The 17,461-nt window shown below is 42.8% G+C and overlaps 1 protein-coding gene across 5 annotated transcripts in view; it reads right to left on the reverse strand.

The window, feature by feature from the left end:
* Positions 1-17,252, reverse strand: part of LOC115109729 (PHD finger protein 21A-like) — a 109,263-nt gene extending 92,011 nt beyond the window's left edge. The window contains exons 1-4 of one of the 5 annotated variants that reach the window (XM_029635007.2): positions 16,935-17,252; positions 12,638-12,680; positions 8,591-8,643; positions 5,391-5,489 (exon numbers count right to left, since the gene is read on the reverse strand). In XM_029635007.2, the coding sequence (XP_029490867.2) occupies positions 5,391-5,489; positions 8,591-8,632 (141 nt within the window). In that variant the 5' untranslated portion in view covers positions 8,633-8,643; positions 12,638-12,680; positions 16,935-17,252. Of the gene's footprint in view, positions 1-3,984; positions 4,154-5,390; positions 5,490-8,590; positions 8,644-12,637; positions 12,681-16,934 lie in introns of those variants that run through there. The other 4 variants (XM_029635006.2, XM_029635008.2, XM_029635009.2 and 1 more) reach the window with 4 other exon arrangements.
* Positions 17,253-17,461: the final 209 nt, after the last annotated feature.

Here is a 17,461-nt window from a genome sequence, read left to right on the forward strand (position 1 = left end):
ACTAAAACAAATCGATAAATGAGTGTGTAATCGTCAAAGTATAAAAATAACCCTAACACGCTAAAGAACCACATACCTTCATTAACTGGGTGCTAAACATCTGGTTCCTATTGCTATGAGGTGACATGGGACATGACTAGGCAGAGGACTTACTAAGCTGGCCTTTCAAAGCACTGATGCCAGGTCTACTCTATGTGGCTGACCACTCCTCTGGGAGAGTCCTGTTCAATGTGCTGGGAGTGTGGTTATGGGGCATTAGGGACTGAGCTCAATTGAAGATACTGGCCTGACCCCACTGGTGCTCAACAGCAAGGAGGCTGAAGACCTGGCCTGCGTAGTGAATAGGGTGTCATTTGGGATGCATCCATTATCTAGCACACTCATGCTTACTCACTAACAAACATGTAATGAAAATGGATGCTTGAAGTTGCCACAAATAGTGCATTTGGAAAGTATTCAGACTTAACTATTTCCACATTTTATTACGTTACACCCTTATTATGAAATTGATTAAATTGTTTATTTTTTCCCCCTCAATCTTGGTGGTTCATCATTCTTAAATGGAATAAGTTTGGGAGGCCACTGTTCTTAGGAACCTTCAACGCTGCAGAAATGTTTTGGTACCCTTCCCCAGATCTGTGTCTTGACACAATTCTGTCGACCTCATGGCTTGGTTTTTGCTCTGACATGCACTGTAAACTGTGGGGCGTTATATAGACAGCCATGTGCCTTTCCAAATCATGTCCAATCAACTGAATTTACCACAGGTGGCCTCCAATTAAGTTGTAGAAACAGCAACAATGATCATTGGAAATATGATGCACATGAGCTCAATTTCAAATCTCATAGCAAAGGGTCTGAATACTTATGTAAATAAGGTATCTATTTGTTATTTTTAATACATTTGCTAAAAATGCAAAAAAAATTCTCGCTTTGTCATTATGGGGTATTGTGGATTTTATTAAATACATTTTTTAATAAGGCTGTTACGTAACAAAATCTGGAAAACGTAAATGAGTCTTTACTTTACAAATGCACTGTAAAAGGAAGTTAGGATTCGCCGCTAATTCTAATATGTACCTAGTTGTGCATTGACGTCAAATCGGAGTAAAAATTCTACTTAAGTGGAAGTATGGATTCACCCCATAATGCAATGGTCTTCAGTGGATCTTCTCAAACATACATTGACTCGGTGACTGGGTTCATCAGAAGCGCATATTGTGATGAAAACGTATCCATTTCAGAAACCAGGGAGACATGGCAGCATTCTCGCAAAACAGAAAATGCAAACTACCGTAAGGTGCCTGAGAACATTGACTATTACAAACAGACCAACTACGACCACCGAAAGGCAATCGGAGGCAAAAAGTCAGTACAGAGAAAGTGGAGTCGCAATTCAACAGCTCAGACGAGACGCATGTGTCAGAGACTCCAGACAACCCTTGATTATAACGGGAAAGCCAGCCACGTCAGACACTGCGCCTCACTTCTAGACAAGCTAAACACCTGTTTTGAGGAAAACACAGAGCCACCGATGTGGACCCCCACCGCTCACAAGGACTGTGTATTCCTGATCTCCCTAGCTGAAGCAAGTAAGACATTTAAACAAGTTAACCCTTGCAAAGGCTGCCGGCCCAGACTGCATCCAAAGCAGTGTCCTCAGAGCATGCCCAGAACAGCTGGCTGGAGTTATGGACAAATTAAATGTCTCACTATCCCAGTAGATGGTCCCCACTTGCTTCAAGACGTCCACCATCATTCCTGTAACCAAGAAAGCAAAGTTAACCGAACTAAATGACTTCGCCCCATAGCACTCCTATAATCACGAAGTGCTTTGAGAGGACAATTAAGGATCATATCACGGCCTCCCGGGTGGCGCAGTGGTTAAGGGCGCTGTACTGCAGCGCCAACTGTGCCATCAGAGTCCCTGGGTTCGCACCCAGGTTCTGTCGTAACCGGCCGCGACCGGGAGGTCCGTGGGGCAAACGCACAATTGGCCTAGCGTCGTCCGGGTTAGGGAGGGCTTGGTCGGTAGGGATGTCCTTGTCTCATCGCGCACCAGCGACTCCTGTGGCGGGCCGGGCGCAGTGCGCACTAACCAAGGTTGCCAGGTGCACGGTGTACCTGGTGTGGCTGGCTTCCGGGTTGGATGCGCGCTGTGTTAAGAAGCAGTACGGCTGGTTGGGTTGTGTATCGGAGGACGCATGACTTTCAACCTTCGTCTCTCCCGAGCCCATACGGGAGTTGTAGCGATGAGACAAGATAGTAGATACTACAACAATTGGATACCACGAAATTGGGGAGAAAAAGGGGTAAAAAAAAAAAAAATGTAAAGGATCATATCACCTCCATCTTACCTGACACCATAGACCCACTACAATTTGCATACAGCCCCAACAGAGACACAGACGCAATTGCCATTGCACACTGCCCTATTCCACCTAGACAAGAAGAATACCTATGTAAGAATGCTGTTCATTGACGACAGCTCAAACTTCAGCACCATAGTGCCTCCAAGCTCATTACTCAGGGCCCCGGGTCTGAACCCCTCCCTGTGCAACTGGGTCCTGGACTTCCTGACGGGCCAACCCGTTGGTGAAGGTAGACAATACCGTCGCCAAGCTGATCCTCACACAGGGGCCCCACAGGGGTGAGTGCTCAGCCCCCTTCTGTAATCCCTGTTCACTCATGACTGAGCACGTCTCCAACTCAATGGTAGGCCTGATTAAAAACAATGACGAGACCGACGAGAAACCTGTAGGCTGTTTCTCAAATGACTGCCTCGCCTGGTTCACTAACTACTTCTCATATAGAGTGCAGTGTGTCAAATTGGAGGACCTGTTGTCCGGACCTCTGAAAGTCTATTGGGTGCCACAGGGTTAAATTCTCAGTCTGACTCTTTTCTCTGTATATATCAATGATGTCGCTCTTGCTGCTGGCGAGTCTCTGATCCACGTCTCTGCAGACGACACCATTCTGTATACTTCTGGCCTTTCTTTGGACACTGTGTTAACAAACCTCCAAACGAGCTTCAATGCCATAAAACACTCCTTCCGTGGCCTCCAACTGCTCTTAAATGCTAGAAAAACTACATGCATGCTCTTCAACCGATCGCTACCAGCACCTGCCCGCCCACGTAGCATCACTACTCTGGACAGTTCTGACTTGAATATGAATATGTGGACAACTATAAATACCTAGGTGTCTGGCTAGACTATAAACTCTCCTTTCAGACTCATATTAAACATCTACAATCCAAAAATTAAATATAGAATCGGCTTCCAATTTTCACTCACGCTGACAAACATACCCTTGTAAAACGGACTATCCTGCCGATCCTTGACTTCAGCGATGTCATTTACAAAATAGCCTCCAACACTCTACTCAGTAAACTGGATGCAGTCTATCACAGTGCAATCAGTCACCAAAGCCCCATATATTACCCACCATTGCGACCTGTATGTCCTCGTTGGCTGGTCCTCGCTAAATATTCGTTGCCAAGCCCACTGGCTCCAGGTCATCTATAGGTAAAGCTCCACCTTATCTCAGCTCACTGGTCACCATAGCAACACCCACCCGTAGCACGCGCTCCAGCAGGTATATTTCACTGGTCATCCCCAAAGCCAACACCTCCTTTGGCCGTCTTTCCTTCCAGTTCTCTGCTACCAATGACCGAAACGAATTGCAAAAAACACTGAAGTTGGAGACTTATCTCCCCCATATCTATCACTCCAATTTTCATTTCTAAATTGTAATTACTTCGCCACAACGGCCTATTTATTGCCTTACCTCCTTACCACACTGTATACAGATTTTCTATTGTGTTATTGACTGTATGTTTGTTTATCCCATGTGTAATTCTGTGCTGTTGTTTTTACATTTACATTTACATTACATTTAAGTCATTTAGCAGACGCTCTTATCCAGAGCTTTATCTTGGCCAGGTTGCAGTTGTAAATGAGAACTTGTTCTCAACTGGCCTACCTGCCTTGGCGGAGTGGTGCCAGGAAAATAACCTCAGCGTCAACAAAACAAAGGTGCTGATCGTGGACTACAGGACACAGCAGAGAGAGCACGCCCCCATCCACATCAACGGGCCACAGTGAAGAGGGTAAAAAACTTCAAATTCCTCTGCGTGCACGTCACTGAAGACCTGAAATTCACACAAACAGCGTGGTGAAGAGGGCGCAACAGCGCCCCAAGCCAAATTTGGCTTGGCCCATAAGACTCTCACAAACTTCTAAAGATACACCATAATGTAGCTGTTCTTGTCTATTGATGTTCTGTATTGTGTCATGTTTCATGTGGACCCCAGGAAGAGTAGCTGCTGCTTTTGCAACAGCTAATGGGGATCCTAATAAAATACCAAAATAATTAGGCATCCTGTGAGGCGGTATCACCACCTGGTACAGCAATTGTACGGTCCGCAACTGCAGGGTTCTCCAGAGGGTGGTGCCGTCAGCACAACGCATCATCGGGGGCACACTGCCTGCCTTCCAGGACATCTACAGCACCCGGTGTCACAGGAAGGTCAAGAAGCTCAAGGACTGTTCCCCCACTATCATCTACAAGGCGAAGACATTACATAAACAGCTTCTATCCCTAGGCCATCAGACAATTAAACAGCCAAAACTAGACGGCCTCCTCCCAGTAAATCAAATCAAATTTCTTTATATAGCCCTTCGTACATCAGCTGATATCTCAAAGTGCTGTACAGAAACCCAGCTTAAAACCCCAAACAGCAAGCAATGCAGGTGTAGAAGCACAGTGGCTAGGAAAAACTCCCTAGAAAGACCAAAACCTAGGAAGAAACCTAGAGAGGAACCAGGCTATGTGGTGTGGCCAGTCCTCTTCTGGCTGTGCCGGGTGGAGATTATAACAGAACATGGCCAAGATGTTCAAATGTTCATAAATGACCAGCATGGTCAAATAATAATAATCACAGGCAGAACAGTTGAAACTGGAGCAGCAGCACGGCCAGGTGGACTGGGGACCCAACTCTGTCCCTTAGTCACTGTCCAGCTACAGGGACGGTTGCCCTACGTACATAGTCATTGAACACTGGTCACTTTAATAATGATTACATACTATTTACATATCTACTGCTGTACAACATTTTTAACATTTAAAAATGTTTCATTATTGTGTGCTTGTTGGACATTTACTGCATTGATTGATCGGAACATACGCATTTCTCTGCACCCGCCATACCATTTGCTAAACTGTGCATTACATTTTTACTTTATTTGATAGGACTCTTAATAATAGCGGTGATTCAACTTGACAGTTATCCCAGTTGATTAGAGTACTATGTCATCATTTGCAGGCCTAAAAAAGAGCCTGAACACTAAGCTGATGAACAAGAGAACACCTCTTTTTCCCCCTCCTACCTGATGGACTTGTATTTCCACTTTCAAGGCCTCCTGTAATGTTTGTAATTCCATCATTGAGCCAGTCAGTGTGCCAGTCAGTCCGGGGGAACGTTCAGCCTGTGTACAGAGACAGAAGGAGAATGGTAAAATCATCAGACAACACCTTTAATTCTCACAGTTGAATCAGTGGTTTCAAGCTTGCAGTCATCGCAACCAGAGAAGATTCTACATTTCCAAAGCTTTGTCACACAATCCATGATGGAAACCATTTTAAATGTCAATATGCGGAGTTCAAACAATTACACTGTCCCCATCCAATTCGTAACGAAATACTCTGGAGGTGATAATCATGGCTTGGGTTTAATAGTCTATTCTGCATGTTAAAGAATCATGTCCATTGAATACAGTACATTACATAAGTCCTGAAGGGAATACAGTGCATTCGGAAAGTATTCAGACCACTTCCCTTTTTCCACGTTGTTACATTACATCCTTATTATCAAATTAATTATTTTCCTCAATCAACACACAATATCCCATAATGACAAAGCAAAAACATGTTTCAAATTTTTGTAAATGTATTAAAAATGTTTTAAAAGGTATGAATTACATACCTATTCAGACCCTTTGCTATGAGACCCGAAATTGAGGTCAAGGTGCATCCTGTTTCCAATGATCATTGTTGAGATGTTTCTACAACTCGATTGGCGTCCACCTGGGGTAAATTCAATTGATTGGACATGATTTGGAAAGACCTACACGTTGTGAATCCAGCCAACATGTCAGATTTTAAAAAGGCTTTTCGGCGAAAGCACAAGAAGCTATTATCTGATGATAGAAGCTATTATCTGATTACTGTTTACAACAGTAAACAAAGAGGGTAGCATATTTCAAACCTGCAGGCACTACACAAATAGCGGAATTAAAATATAAAACATGCCTTACCTTTGACGAGCTTCTTTTGTTGGCACTCCATTATGTCCCATATACATCACAATTGGTCCTTTTGTTCGATTAATTCCGTCCATATATATTCAAAATGTCAATTTATTTGGTGCGTTTGATCCAGAAAAAAACTGCTTCCAAATTGCGCAACGTCACTGCAAAATATTTCAAAAGTTGCCTGTCAACTTTGCCAAAACATTTCAAACTACTCGTTTTCTAAAGAGATAATGGTTTTCACATGAACTAAGCCACGCCCCTAATGAGGTCACAAGAGCATGTCAGTGTGATGGAACCACCTTTCCGACCAGAGTGCTTAAAAGGACTCGCTAAGAATTAACATATCAGACCAGCAGACAGACAGCGTGAGCTGAATGTTACGAATGGTTGAAACTCTAAGACTCAACACGAGGTGAGAAGATAACCTCACCTATCAGACCAGAAAAGTGTGGAGCGTTGGCCACACGTTGAAATGGTTAGAAACTCTGGAACTCTCAACAAGGGTGAAGATAAAGACTAGACCAGAACATTTGACAGTCTGCAGCTGTGCATGGAAAGGGTTCTAGGACTGAACTGTCTACCCGAGAAAGGAAGGAGACGAGCACATCTCAGACAATCATTGGTGAATCTGAAGAAATATATATATATTTTTTTAAATTTTACCTTTATTTTACTAGGCAAGTCAGTTAAGAACATATTCTTATTTTCAATGACGGCCTAGGAACAGTGGGTTAACTGTTGACCTCTGGTGGACAACAAGAGCCTTACATCCATCGAGCCACTTCCCATAGAAGGATCGATTAGTTTCAGAGAGACGAAGGACAAAAACATCTACACGTAAATACATTACATTCCTTACCCCAAACAGGCGGTGGTTTGTGAGCAAAGTATTGTTATTATTATTTTGAGGGTAGTTTCCAAATGTATGATACATTTGTCTCTCCATCTCTTATCTTCCCCTCCCTCTCCATGTGTAACAAGCAGTCATAACTTTAGTCCACTAGGGACTTTTATATCATGTAAGTGTGTATGTGTATTCTGTGTTATTATTTAGTTAGTAAATAATTCAATCAAATTGGTGTAGTACTGAATGATCAGAAAAGGCTGGGGTTCTTGTGGATTCAAGAGGTCTGCGACATTCAAAATGAGGTAATGATTAATAAGCGACTGTTGGCGATGAGAGTTTAGAGTTTAATTCAGGAGATGGTAACTTTTTTTTTTTTACTTTCCTGTGGTGCCCCAAATTCACAATGAGTTAATTGTTACATGATTAATTTAAATTGAGTAACAAATAAACATAGTTGATTTGATAACAGTCATCATGTTAATGATCGCCATGACAACAGAGATCCTTGATGAAAACTTGCTCCAGAGTGCTCAGGACCTCAGACTGGGGCGAAGGTTCACCTTCCAACAGGACAACAACCCTAAGCACACAGCCAAGACAAGTCTCTGAATATCCTTGAGGTGCCCAGCCAGAGCCCAGACTTGAACACGATCGAATATGTGGCGGCAGCGTAGCCTAGTGGTTAGAGCGTTGGACTAGTAACCGGAAGGTTGCGAGTTCAAACCCCCGAGCTGACAAGGTACAAATCTGTCGTTCTGCCCCTGAACAGGCAGTTAACCCACTGTTCCCAGGCCATCATTGAAAATAAGAATGTGTTCTTAACTGACTTGCCTGGTTAAATAAAAGGTAAAATTAAAATTAAAAAAAATGTCTGGAAAGACCTGAAAATAGCTTTGCAGCGACACTCCCATCCAACCTGACAGAGCTTGAGGGGATCTGCAGAGAAGGGAGAAACTCCACAAATACAGGTGTGGAAAGCTTGTAGCGTCATACCCAAGAAGAGTCGAGGCTGTAATCGCTGCTGAAGGTGCTTCAACAAAGTACTGAGTAAAGGGTCTGAATACTTACGTGATACTTTTTTTTTTATACATTTGCAAAAATATCTAAAAACCTGTTTTTGCTTCGTCATTATGGGGTATTGTGTTTGTAGAATGATGAGGGGGGGGGGAATGGTAATCAATTTTAGAATAAGGCTGTAACATAGCAAAATGTGGAAAAAGTCAAGGGTTCTGAATACTTTCCGAATGCATTGTACATCCTGGCAAAAAAAAGCAAGGTTACGAGTCCAACGGCCTGGAAAAAAAACAGCTATTCACTTTTTGTTTGAGTATTTTAGGATATTTATCAACATAGCGTACAAAAGGCTGAATGTTGTAACCTTGTGAATAGTAAAAATAGTGAAAGAATGTGATAATTAACTCCCACTTACCTTCACACCGTCTCCAGGTTGAATACCATCCAATTGAAGCATTAAAAGAGCCGCTGTACGCAAATCAGAAAACACAGTAACTGACCTTTGCGCCAACAGCAAATAAACAATTCACCTTTCAGTAACAAAAGTACAAATAAGTTGTTTCTATTAGGGCACACGTCTTCAAAGGTTTCGGAACAGAAAACAAAAATGAGCCTTAAGTCCAAGAAGTCCCTCCCGTGTTGCAGTCCATTTCCCTCCGTTTAGTACCTAATGAACATGCCCTGATAAAGAGGGTCGCCTATGGGCTCAAAAGACAGTCCTCCGTCCCCTCTTCTGTGACCCGGAAACTGATAAGCGATCGAGAAGGAGCATGTAAATTCGTTAGAAGGCAAATGTAAGTGTCCTCCCCTCCTTGATCGCCACCTTTCATCAAGGATACTCACGTGTATCCTATCGTGGAAGAGTTTTGAAATCTGCCACACCACCTTGAGTCAGCTTTTGTTTTGTCAGAGGATAAAAACATACGTTTAAAAACAATATGCTATTTATTGTTTTAAAATCGATAAAATGTCTTGCACAACTAACTTAAAAACAAATGATCACTTTTCACATTTATTTTGGGATCCACCCCTGTAAAACGTAATTTACCTAATGACGCGTGAACAGAGAAGGACCGCCTCATTTCAAGCAAGCGCATTTCCATCCACGTTCACTTTCCTTGATTCACTTTGACTATTTTCAATAGGAGGCGCGAGAGGACAAAGGATAGAGGATGCAGGAGGTGAGAAAATCTGATAAATGGCATATGACTTGTGTTCACTGCTACTCTGACCCTAATTCCAACTCACCTGACAGATCTAAAGGGACTGCAATCAGGCTTGGGCGGTATCCAGATTGTCAGACATAACGACCTTGTGCCATCCCGGGATTTTTGGTAATACCGGAAGACGCTAACCGGCTAGATAACTACTAAGTTAGCATACCAAAAGTATGTGGACATCTGCTCGTCAAACATCTCATTCCAAAATCATGGGAATTACTATGGAGTTATTGCACCAAAGGAGGGGGGGGGAACAACACCCTCCACTCATCTGGGAAGGTTCCAATGTTGGAACATTGCTGCGGGGACTTGCTTCCATTCAGCCACAAGAGCATTAGTGATGTCGGGCACTGATGTTGGGCGATAAGGCCTGGCTCACAGTCGCCGTTCCAATTCATCCCAAATGTGTTGGATGGGATTGAGGTCAAGGCTCTATCCAGGCCAGTGAAGTTCTTCCACACCGATCTCATCAAACCATTTCTGTATGTCATGTTGAAACAGCAAAGGGCCTTCCCCAAAATTTTGCCACAAAGTTGGAAGCACAGAATCGTCTAGACTGTCATTGTATGCTTTAGCGTTAAGATTTCCCTTCATTGGAACTAAGGGGCATAGCCCAAACCATGAAAAACAGCCCAAGACCACCAAAAACTTTACAGGTAGCATTTTCCTGGCATCAGTCAAACCAAGATTTGTCCGTCGAACTGCCAGATGGTGAAGCGTGATTCATCACTCCAGCGAACGTGTTTCCACTGCTCCAGAGTCCAATGGCGGCAAGCTTTACAACACTCCAGCGGTATTGTGCATGGTGTTCTTAGGCTTGTGAGCAGCTGCTCGGCCATGGAAACGCATTTTATGAAGTTCCCGAAGAACAGTTCTTGTGATGACGTTTCCAGAGGCAATTTGGAACTCGGTAGTGAGTGTTGCAACCAAGGAACATTTTTAAGCACTACAACACTCGGCGGTCCCGTTCTGCGAGCTTGTGTGTCCTACCACTTTGCGGCTGAGCCGTTGTTTCCCCTGGACGTTTCCACTTCACAATAACAGCACTTATAGTTGACCGGGGCAGCTCCAGCAGGGCATACATTTTACAAACTGACTTTTTGTAAAGGTGGCATCTTATGACGGTGCCAAGTTAAAAGTCACTAAGCTCTTCAGTAAGGCCATTCTACTGCCAATGTTTGTCTGTGGAGATTGCATGGCTGTGTGGCTGAAACAGGTGTGGCAGTGCGACAAAAACAACAGGTGTGGCTGTATTCAGCAACAGGTGTGGCTGAAAAAGCCAAATCCACTCATTTGAAGGAGTGAAAAACACACTACCTATACAAAGTATCTAACTGGCAAATATTAAAGTTGCGCATTCCATACTGTAATTAGAGTGCCTGGCGAATGCAGCACAACAGTCAGTGACTCAGGCTCCAGTCTCTCCTTGTTTGTGTACTTGTAAACAAACACCATGTTACTGGGGAATGCTGGTAAGTTTCATAATGAAAAATAATGTGAGGGATGAAATAATGAACGTGATCTGCTTTATCTCCTAACATATTGCACATGTTTAACTGCAGGTATATACTTAAAAAGTAGCTACCAATAATTAAAACATCAAAGAAATAGAATTCTGTGTTAATGCAACCCGATACCGTTAACTGGGTTATTTGGAAATAGCCACAAGATGGTTTATCAATACCGTTGGAACTATTTCTTTGAAGTTTTTATTTTATAAACTTTGAATATTTGTAGCTACTTTCTAAGTGAATACTTGCAGTCAAGAGATAAAGCAGATTGTGTTCTTCATTTCACCGGTCACATAGACAAAAAGGTATAAAAATATCTTGCTGCTTTTTAGAAACGCAGATCTAAAATGTAACTCATTGTATTTTCTGCTTGTCTTCAGACTAATTTAAGCACTTCTCCACTCAGATGAAATGTTTTCTCGTCATTCATCAGTCAGACAGCACTCTGACTGATGTGTAGCTACTGTTCTCCAGTAAAATGCAACATTACCTTCAGGCAAAACATTACAAAATGTAGCTGGCTTCATTCTTTCTATGATAAACAGAAATACGATGGCAATGCATCGTCTTTTTCATTGTAAGCTAATTAGTTGCATGCCCCCGATCACTCTATTGAAGAAAAAAAAAGATGTCAAAGTTCAATATAAAATGTAAGTGAAATGGTTTAAAAACACAGATTGTATGATGGTCTGTGTTTTGAAAATGCTGATTTCTGAAAGCTAATGTGACCCCTGGGTATATACACGGTATACCGCCCAAGCCTAACTGTAATGATGACATGAATCTGCGTAAAGCTCATTGTTTCAAAGGCCCATAGTATTACTTTCAAAGGGACGACACTTTGAAACCGGCACAACCACCTTGGATTATGGCTCAACTTGCAACGTCAAAGAAAGCCAATAATTCTGTCTTCTACTGAATTAGAATTTTTGTTCTTAGCATGCACAAGAGTAAATAAAACAACTTGGAAATTACATTTGCAGGGCAATGACGTGAAGCTCACAAAAGCATACATTTGCCTGGTTCCGTGGGACAACAATAAACAAACAATGAGAACCGGGAAACCAGCGAGTCCACCCAAGGCAATGTCACAGCCGTCCAGTCTGATTGATTTTCGGGCCAAAGCTGCCAGCCAAGAGAACAATTACAACAGGTGCTGTTGCAGGACTCACACCTGGCAGTGTAACTGGTCTCCACTCTCTCAGACTCCCTGCAAGACAGTAGATGCAGAGCCCACTAGGCCTACATGAGACTCCCACCACCACAAATTGGACTTTCAGGATGGCTAAGTCACCCCAACATTGAAAAAGTACCAGAGCAACCGAGCCAAGTTCACCTGTAAAGTCAGTCATGTTAAACATGGGTGGACAACGTGCAGGATCATTTGCAACTAAACGTGGTTTGACCAAACATACATTTTCATGCATGGTTCTGATCATAACAGACAGTAATTGTATATAGGTAGCAGTGGGTGGCAATACTATCCCTTGGCCACTTTCAGTTTCCCTACTTCTGAACTAAACCACCCGTACAATCCATAATTCCTAATGACACAGATTGGTTTGAAACCTACTAGTGTGAAACGTAATCAGGAAAGCTTACCTAGTTCATTAGGTGGGCTACAGTTACTGTCCATGATACAATATTTTATTTCCTGTATAGAGGTTGATTCTATGCATTTAGAAGAGCTGAGCATGTACAGTAAGAGTATGTGTAATTAAGCTAGAATACCTTCATAAAAATTCCAATGGCCATTCTACAGCATGGAGACAGCCTACAGACCAACAACAGAACAGAAGAGTGACATGATTAAAAACCCATTACTTGGTTAATATACACTTAACAAAAATATATAAACATGAAACAATTAACGCTTTTACTGAGTTGACAGTTCATAAGGAAATCAGTCAATTGAAATAAATTCATTAGGCCATAATCTATGGATATCACATGACTGGGCAGGGGCGCAGCCATCAGAATGTTTTTCCCTCACAAAAGGGCTTCATTACAGACAGAAATACGCCTCAGTTTCATCAGCTGTCTGGGTGGCTGGTCTCAGACGATCCCGCAGGTGAAGAAGCCGGATGTGAAGGTCCTGGGCGTGGTTACACGTGATCTGTGGTTGTGAGGCTGGTAGGACCTACTGCCAAATTATCTAAATGCAATCGACTTCGGCGATGTCATTTATAAAATAGCCTCCAACACTACTCAGTAAATTGGATGCAGTCTATCACAGTGCCATCCGTTTTGTCACCAAAGCCCTATATACTACCCACCACTGCGACCTTTATGTCCGCGTTGTCTGGTCCTCGCTACATATTTGTCGCCAAACCCACTGGCTCCAGGTAATTTTTAAGTCTTTGCTAGGTAAAGCTCCATCTAATGTCAGCTCACTGGTCACCATAGCAACACCAACCCGTAGCACACGCTCCAGCACTGGTCACTGGTCATCCCCAAGCCAACGCCTCCTTTGGCCGCCTTTCCTTCCAGTTCTCTGCAGCCAATGACTGGAACAAATTGCAAAAAGAAAATCACTGAAGTTGGAGACATATCTCCCTCACTAACTTCAAGCATCGGCTGTCAGAGCAGCTTACAGATCGCTGCAGCTGTTCACAGCCCATCTGTAAATGGTCCATCCAACCAACTACCTACCTACCTCCCATATTTGTTTTTGTTTTTTTCTGCTCTTTTGCACACCAGCATTTCTACTTGCACATCTTCATCTGCACATCTATCACGGCAGTGTTAATTGCTAAATTGTAATTACTAAGGCCACCCACCACTGCGACTCGTATGCTCTAGTCGGCTGGCCCTCGCTACATATTCGTCGCCAGACCCACTGGCTCCAGGTCATCTACAAGTCCATGCTAGGTAAAGCTCCGCCTTATCTCAGTTCACTGGTCACGATGGCAACACCCATCCGTAGCACGCGCATCTCATTGATCATCCCTAAAGCCAACACCTCATTCGGCCGCCTTTCGTTCCAGTACTCTGCTGCCTGTGACTGGAACGAATGGCAAAAATCGCTGAAGTTGGAGACTTTTATCTCCCTCACCAACTTCAAACATCAGCTATCTGAGCAGCTAACCGATTGCTGCAGCTGTACATAGTCTATTAGTAAATAGCCCACCCATTTTCACCTACCTCATCCCCATACTGTTTTTATTTATTCACTTTTCTGCTCTTTTGCACACCAATATCTGTACATGACCACCTGATCATTTATCACTCCAGTGTTAATCTGCAAAATTGTAATTATTCGCCTACCTCATGCCTTTTGCACACATTGTATATAGACTCCCCTCCCTTTTTTTTATTTTTCCTACTGTGTTATTGACTTGTTAATTGTTTACTCCATGTGTAACTCTGTGTTGTCTGTTCACACTGCTATGCTTTATCTTGGCCAGGTCGCAGTTGCAAATGAGAACTTGTTCTCAACTAGCCTACCTGGTTAAATAAAGGTGAAATAAAAAAATAATAATAATAAATATTTATTGACTTACCGCCTTACTTCATTTGCACACACTGTATACAGATTTTCTATTGTGTTATTGACTGTACGTTTGTTTATCCTATGTGAGAGACTGTTGTTTTTGTCGCACTACTTTGCTTTATCTTGACCATGTCGCAGTTGTAAATGAGAACTTGTTCTCAACTGGCCTACCTGGTTAAATAAAGTTAAATTTAAAAAAAAATAACTGTCTCTGAAGCAGCATGTGTACACACTGTCTGTGTGGAGTCTGGAGTTGTGCCTGCCTGCTCTGCTTGGAAAACAATGGGGGAGGAGCAAATGGGCCGAGACTACAGTAAACCAAGCACACCCCCACTCTCATCGACGGGGGTGTAGTGGAGCAGGTTGAGAACTTCAAGTTCCTTGGTGTCCACTTCACAAAACTAACATGATCCAAGCTCACCAAAACAGTAGTGAAGAGGGCACAACACCTATTCCCCTTCAGGAGACTGAAAAGATTTGGCATGGGACCTCAGATCCTCAAAAGGTTCTACAGCTGCACCATCGAGAACATCCTGACTGGTTTCATCACTGCCTGGTATGGCAACTGCTCGGCATCCGAATGCAAGGTACTACAGAGGGTAGTGTGTACGGCCCAGTACATCACTGGGGCCAAGCCTCCTGCCATCCAGGACCTCTATACCAGGCAGTGTCTGAGGAAGGCCCTAAAAAAAATGTTTTAAAGACTAGACACCCTAGTCAGACTGTTCGCTCTGTTACTGTACGGCAAGCGGTACCAGAGCGTCAATTCTAGGTCCAAGTGGCTTTTACCCCCCATATTATACACTGCTGCTACTCTGTTATTATCGATGCATAAGTCACTTTAATAACTCTACCCACATGTATATATTGCCTCAATTACCTCAACTAACCAGTGCCCCCGCACATTGGCTCTGTACCGGTACCCCCTGTATATAGCGTCGATATTGTTATTTTACTGCTGCTCTTTAATTATGTTACTTTATGTAAGAGCGTCTGCTAAATGACTTAAATGTAAATGTAAATATTTATTTTAACTGCATTGTTGGTTAAGGGCTTGTAAGTAAGCATTTTACTGTAAGGTCTATGTAACCGATGTGAAATGGCTAGCTAGTTAGCGTTGGTGCGCACTAATAGCGTTTCAATCGGTGACGTCACTCGCTTTGAGAACTTGAAGTAGTGGTTCCCCTTGCTCTGCAAAGGCCCCTGCTTTTGTGGAGCGATGGGTAACGATGCTTCGTGGGTGTCAGTTGTTTATGTGTGCAGAGGGTCCCTGGTTTGAGCCCGGGTATGGGCGAGGGGACGGACTAAAGTTATACTGTTAAATCTACACCTACTGTATTCAGCACGTGACAACTAAAATTTGATTTGAACCGGCTCCTCTGCTGTCTGACCCTAGTGCAGCTGTAAGCAACCCGGTTGGATCTGCTGGCTAGCGTGCAGTCTATAAAATGACTCCATGAGCATAAATATTGATTCGTTTTCCTAACATAAGGGCCTCAACTCATATTTAGCACTATTTGGACCTCCTTTGCACAATGCCATGCTATCAGATGCATTGTCTTTGTCTGAAAATGCATATTATTTCAGCATGAACGAGTGTTTTATAACTTTCATTTACAAGAGCACAAATCGCCATGTTGCGCAGTGCAGCCGCGCGCACACGTTCAATTCGCGTTCGTTAGCCAGGTAGCTAGTAAATTGTTGTTACATATTTGGTGCAAGCTAATGAAAAACATCAGATTATTTGCTAGCTAATGGCAAGGAGTCAGACTTCAGTTCCATTTCACAGTTTAAAAGTCATTTTAAAATAAGATATCACTACAGTTGATATACCTTGACATCCTCGTCAACTATAACTAACGACGTTAGCCGGTTATTTCAGCTTGTGAGGCTAGCTAACACAGGGAGAGTTTTCACAGCATCCAGTCACTAGAGAGCAAGGTAGCTCTAAACTAGTTAGCGATAGCTAACTACATATGGCACAAAACTGTAGCAAACAAGCTAGTTGTCAATCTAGATAAGTAACTTAGAAAATAAAACAGTAGCATAACATAAGAATAATATTTTGGGGATGGCTTCAAATAAATAACAATCCTCACAAATAGTCACGCTTTTGGTGGTTACAAGTTAGAATCGGCCCCTTTCTAGCTAGCTATGTCCACTGCCCTCCAATAGCAGTGCACTTCGCTAGCTAGACTAGTGTTCCCAACCAGGAGTACTAGGACCCCCGGGGGTACTTGAAGACTCATGAGACCATAGGCCTACTGGTAAAAATGCACATGAGAGTATTTCAGGGGTACTCCTTCCAGAGCAAAATTCAGTTGGTGGTACAGTAACCGAAAAGGGTAGGGAACCACTGAGCTAGAGAATATCATCCAACTCTTATAAGAAATAGCTATGAACAAACCGTCCTGCCTATCCTAACACACGATTAATTACGGGTATAGGGATCAAACGCATGTGAAAACAACCAAAGTTTCTAAACAATGAAAATAAAACTTATAAAAAAAATGTTTAATCCCTATGTGTACTTACCCTTCACTCACATGAACAGCAGCAGTCCTCTCCACAGATATTAATGAAATATTTACAAACAACCCAATACTCTCTACCGATACAATTGATGTGAATATTCAAATATCCTCCATTGATTAGTCTGAGATCTCCGTAGTATTTGTTTAAATTCAATTTGTGCAAAAAGAGAGAAACTGAGATACAAAACAAGAACTCTTCTTCAATCTCATTCACCACAGCCTGAGCACAACAGTTATCCATGCGCGAGAAGAAAGGGGTAGGAAAACTATTTCTAAAAGGTGACAATTGTAGCCGTTGTATCCCAGATTGATTAATTAATTGATAGTATATGGTTAGTTATACATTTTGAGTCGAGGGTCGTCGCAAGCTGAAACGAAAATGTGTTTGAAAAGCGAACTATTTTTTGTCATGGTGCGGCGAATTTATTTCACTTTGCCTAAGGAACAGGGGTACTACGCCTTCCATTGCCTAGGGAAAAACCCCGGATGTAAACTCGGTGAAACTCATCTGGAGAGAAGTAGCACTCG

This window comes from Oncorhynchus nerka, linkage group LG25 (genome assembly GCF_034236695.1).
Source record: "Oncorhynchus nerka isolate Pitt River linkage group LG25, Oner_Uvic_2.0, whole genome shotgun sequence".
In the NCBI taxonomy this organism is placed as follows: Eukaryota; Metazoa; Chordata; class Actinopteri; order Salmoniformes; family Salmonidae; genus Oncorhynchus; species Oncorhynchus nerka.